The 4,741-nt window shown below is 41.6% G+C and overlaps 1 protein-coding gene across 1 annotated transcript; it reads right to left on the bottom strand.

The window, feature by feature from the left end:
- Positions 1–1,005: 1,005 nt before the first annotated feature.
- tyr (tyrosinase) lies at positions 1,006–4,376 on the bottom strand. The gene is made up of 5 exons (XM_031743246.2): positions 3,213–4,376; positions 2,592–2,808; positions 1,779–1,926; positions 1,392–1,573; positions 1,006–1,310 (listed from the first exon to the last, which is right to left on the bottom strand). The coding sequence occupies exons 1-5, from the start codon at positions 4,038–4,040 to the stop codon at positions 1,063–1,065; spliced, it is 1,623 nt and encodes a 540-aa protein (XP_031599106.1). The 5' UTR covers positions 4,041–4,376; the 3' UTR covers positions 1,006–1,062.
- Between the last annotated feature and the right edge of the window lie 365 nt (positions 4,377–4,741).

Genomic DNA, 4,741 nt, shown 5'->3' with positions numbered 1-4,741 from the left:
TGTGTGATTTAGTTTTACATTTATTTATAATTGCAACTATACATTTCTAGTCTTAATGACCACTCAAACATTGCACTGCAGTGCAGTAACTGAACAGCCCAGTCAATCAGCATTACATGCAGATTTCTGCCACCATACTGTAAAATGCACAATCTAGTTATTTTTAAAAGTGATTATCAACATCATTGCATAAAAAATAGGCAGCAAATTTGCATCAAGTTAGATTTTTAATGAAGCATGTACAAACTCATGATTCATCTTTGTAAGCACTGTAACAACAGTTAATTTGTGAGAGGATTGCAAGCAAAACTGCACTCTGTCTTTTAGCATCAGTTCAAATACAGTGGAGAGCACATTAGAAATTTAGTCAGTGTTTTCTCTGAAATCATATTTTTAGCCACCCAAACTAAATTCACAACAGTGGTTAATGTACATTTTTTACATTTATTGCATTCTTCACAAAAACACGGAAGTTAAAACTACATCAGAAAAACTACTTTGATCCTTACTTCTTCAAGGAATCCCCGAATAATTTTTCTATTCCGAATGTGTGCCGACTGAATGCAAAACAATTTAAGGTCATCCTCCCAGTGGCAGCTCCCGGCTGTTTGCTCATAATCTCTTTTTAAATGGTCTCATATCTTAAAGGTTTGGTTCACCTGTCCCCATCACGCTAATACAAAGGAAGTTGCTTCTTGTTGTCTAAAAAAACAAAAAAAAATTAGAAAAACACTAATTGGATTAGAAAAATCCTGCAAACCCATGTAAAGTTTTTTTAAAAACCTGTAACTGTCTGCATGGACAGCTATGTTGCTAATGTGGCGATTTATCAGTGCTATCACCACTACCCACTTCCTTTGTGTTGATTCCATAGTAGATACCTGCAGGACACTGAGGTGTAAATATGTTTTTTCTTGTTTGGATGAACTGCATTTCCTTTTTTTTTTAAAAGTTGCTTCACTGGCTCATCTGTACATGAATATATTTTAAAAAAAACACACACAATCAGATTCTTGTTTTTAATTGGCTTCATAACCATCACAGAGTTGTGCAGCATCTGTGTTACAGAGTGGTCTGATATGAAGATGATCCTTCCTCTGAGCTGCTATGCAGTAATGGCTGTCTCTCCCCATAGCTTGATGCTCTCTTTTTCCTCTGATTGCGCTTCCATTTCCGTCTTGCAAAAACAATGATTACTGCGATGATTGCAGCAATCAGAGCTCCCAGAATCCCGGCACCCACGAGCCACTGCCAGATCTCTTGTGCCTGCTGGAGGTAAGGGTTCAGGAACTCTTGAACAAACCTCTGACCTATGGTGAGAGAGATAGGATAAGACAGTAAAGCTTAAAGAAAAGGTCATTTAGGAGATATGTTTACAGTTATGCACTGACCTGGGTCCAACAGGTAGGCATATTCATATCCAAGAGCTTTATTGGACAGGAAATAATCTCCATTTCTATAAAGAGGCAGGAAGGGAACCATATAATAGCCATCATTGTGACCAATAGGGGCATTGGTGCGTGGGTAGCTGCTTCGTGGAGGCTGGTGGTTCCTGAGCCAGCGTTCATAGATGCTAATGAAGAGAAGAAGTGAATAAGAAGAGAAAAGGGACAGAAAGAAAAAATTACATGAAAAAATTGAATATATATCATGATATGCAACTTTTCATCCTTACATCTTCTCTAGGTCTCGCTACTTTTATCTTTCTCACTGCATTATACCCAGTGTGTGCAGTTTACCTTTATGCCAATAATATGGGCGGATAAGTGTTACTATACCTGTCAATGAAAGCATGATGTAGCAGGAATATTGGATCATTAGCTGAACCCTGTACTGATGACATGGAACCGTTCATGAACATATGCAAGGCGTTGTGCAAGGTGCTCTGGCCTGACACGGCCATACCCGTCTGTGGACTTGCAAAACCTGCAGAAGGTGCATGATACAAGAATGACAACAATGTTTACACAGGAAGATAAAGCTCAGGGATGAATGTAGTAGTGAACAGTTTGTAGGTTTATATGAGAAAAGTGTTTGTGCAGAGAGAAACGTGAGCTTGGTGGAACAAAAATGAGAAGGAACCGAGATATATTACAGCTTAAAAGTCTTACAGCTCACCTGTGCAACCAAAAAACGTAATTTATTATAATTAATTCTCTGAGACAGCTGGGGAATCATTTTCATATTAAATACATTCGAAGTTTTCACAGGGTTGATGTCCTGATGAAAGAATGTCCTCTTTCACACCTCGTTCAAATGCACTTGATATAATTTAATTCAGGACTCCTTCAACTTAAGGGACAACATGTGATTTACAACAAAACTGGAAGCATGTCTAATGATATAACGTGTGCAGGATGTGTTAAACTCCAACAATAAATACATAAAATAACTAGCAGGTTTTAGTGTCGATGTCTGCATTAGAGTTTGCGATTCTTTGTACACATACTAGTTTGTATCTACCTTTTGTGGTTCCAATGTGCCAGTGCTCATTCGCAAGCTTAGTAAGATTAAGCTGGACTTTGGTGATTAAACATGAAAGAAGAGAGGACGACGACAAATGTATGTGCGTGTCTGCCTCTCACTCCTACCCTCTAGGACATTTCTAAAGCTCATGTTGGCAAATCGGTCCATGGGTCCTGTCTCGTACTCGGGGAGGCCCACAGCGAACTCCACATCAGCTGAATTGGGAAGTCGTTGCACGCGATTGGTATCATGGTTGCCGGGATTACGTAACAATGGACCCTCCCCTGTGGCATTACATAATGCTTCTCGGCTGTTATACTCCTCTGACTGGGTGCAGATAACCTATACAAATGTATAAATGCAAAAGTGTAAACATACATGTTTCTTGGGCTGTTATAGTTCACAAACTTGCGGGCCTCCATAAGGCTTTAATATGGCTTTCTTACAAATAGTATGGATCCTCTGAGCAGCTTTGAGCATTAATAGGCATTAGTGAAAACTAATGGAACTCACTGAGTATTCAGAACAATGCTGCTTTCAAAAATCACAAGTTTCTAATAAAAATCGCTCAAACAGTTGGATTAACAGAATAAACCAACTTAATCCAACTGTTTGTTTTTACAAGAAAATGAACTTTCAGTCTCTTAATGTATAAAAACTGCTTAAAGGAACACATATAATCAAATATGGGTATTTCCACTGTAAGACACACTCAAGCCCAGGGCATGAGGATCAATTTTTCTTACCTTCCATGATGAGAAGACAGAGGCAGGGCTGATGAGGTTGGGATTAAGGGAGTTGCGTCCACCCATCAAGGCATCAGTACACACGTCACAGGTCTGGGAGTTCCTCCAGTCCCAGTATGGGATGGTGAAATTAAAATCTCCTGTTAGCTTTCTGATCTCATTCTCCCAGTGAAGCAGGAAGACTCTGTGCCAGGGCAGAAATGCTGCAGATTCATGAGCAAAATCGATATCTTGCCATACATTCCCTGGTCCTCCCAGGAGAGCGTCTCGGGACACATAGTAGTGCATCCATACAAAAAGGTCATAGGTGTTGATGTCAGAGAACATGGGGTTCTCGCCATTTTCTCCCATCTGTGCCCTTGTGCCAGTGGCGATGACATAGTTACGGTTGATGGTGTTTTTAGCCAGGTTCAGATAGGAGATGAACTTCTGCTGTTCAGCAGTCGACATAGTCAGGATGTTCCTGCGCACTGACTCTCTGTACTCAGCACAGTTTGAACCCCAGTAACCAAACCTACACTCGCCACAGTTAAAACCTCCATAGTTTCCAGCACAGCGGCACGTCCTATTGAAGAAAGCTAAAGGCCAACGCTCTCTGTCATCGATCCCACTGTGAGGGTACTGGGGTCCATGTGGCTCATCTGAAACTACCACGTCTGTGCAGAAACCGCGGCCTGACAGGGCACCGCAGGCTGAGCCATCGCCATCCCACAACGGACAGCACTCTTTGGTCCGCAGTCCGTCTGAAGTGGCACAAGGGCGAGGAAACTGGCTCAAACCAGCCCCAATCAGCTGTAAGAGAACTAAAGACACACACAGTCTTCTCATGGTGAAAAGTCAAAGCCACTCCACTCAGGGGGGAAATAAATTCTCATTAAAAAGTGTGAGAACCTCTTGCCTGCACAGAAGGTTAGAGAGAGTAAAAAGCAGCACCAGCAAATGGATTCACTGACAAAAGGTTACTTCCAGTTAAGCAGAGAAATACAGGATCACACGTTCATGCTACACAATCTTTAGGTACTCAGAACAAACTTCAGAAAACCAATTTCCAACTTTTGCTGTTTTTTTCCCCCGTTTTTTCTGTTTTGTAAGATCCTCTAACCTACCATCTAACTAACTACCAAACCTCCCTCAACCCTTACACTCATACACCCAGCCAACAGCCCCTTGTTCTCTGCCTACTCATTGAGCTGTTTTAGGGGGCTGTCCTCTGAAAAGTGTGTGATCTCACGCAGCATCACATGCTCAGGATAATATTCTTATTTCACTTAGTCTAGAAACCAGCTGATCTCTACTCCACTTCACCTCGGGCAGAAATGTCTGCTCTGTGTGTGTGTGTGTGTGTGTGTGTGTGTGTGTGTGTGTGTGTGTGTGTGTGTGTGTGTGTGTGTGTGTGTGTGTGTGTGTAGGTGTGTGTGTGTGTGTGTGAGTGCAGTACTCCCCTCCCTTGGGCAAAGCCTGACCAGGAATTTATGCATGATCAGATGTGCTACAGAAACATAAACGTGTGACAGAAAGGAGCAGAAGTT

Source organism: Oreochromis aureus, linkage group 14 (assembly GCF_013358895.1).
Source record: "Oreochromis aureus strain Israel breed Guangdong linkage group 14, ZZ_aureus, whole genome shotgun sequence".
Lineage (NCBI taxonomy): Eukaryota > Metazoa > Chordata > Actinopteri > Cichliformes > Cichlidae > Oreochromis > Oreochromis aureus.
Note: the sequence above shows the minus strand (reverse complement) of the source record. Positions and strands in the feature narration are given on the sequence as shown.

Excerpts from the sequence above, each read along its gene's own strand:
- tyr (XM_031743246.2), bottom strand. The coding sequence starts at position 4,040 with ATGAGAAGACTGTGTGTGTCTTTAGTTCTCTTACAGCTGATTGGGGCT. Across the intron at positions 2,809-3,212 it reads CTGTCTTCTCATCATGGAAG|GTTATCTGCACCCAGTCAGA; the intron begins GTAAGAAAAATT and ends ACATTTGTATAG. Across the intron at positions 1,574-1,778 it reads CATCATGCTTTCATTGACAG|CATCTATGAACGCTGGCTCA; the intron begins GTATAGTAACAC and ends TCTCTTCATTAG.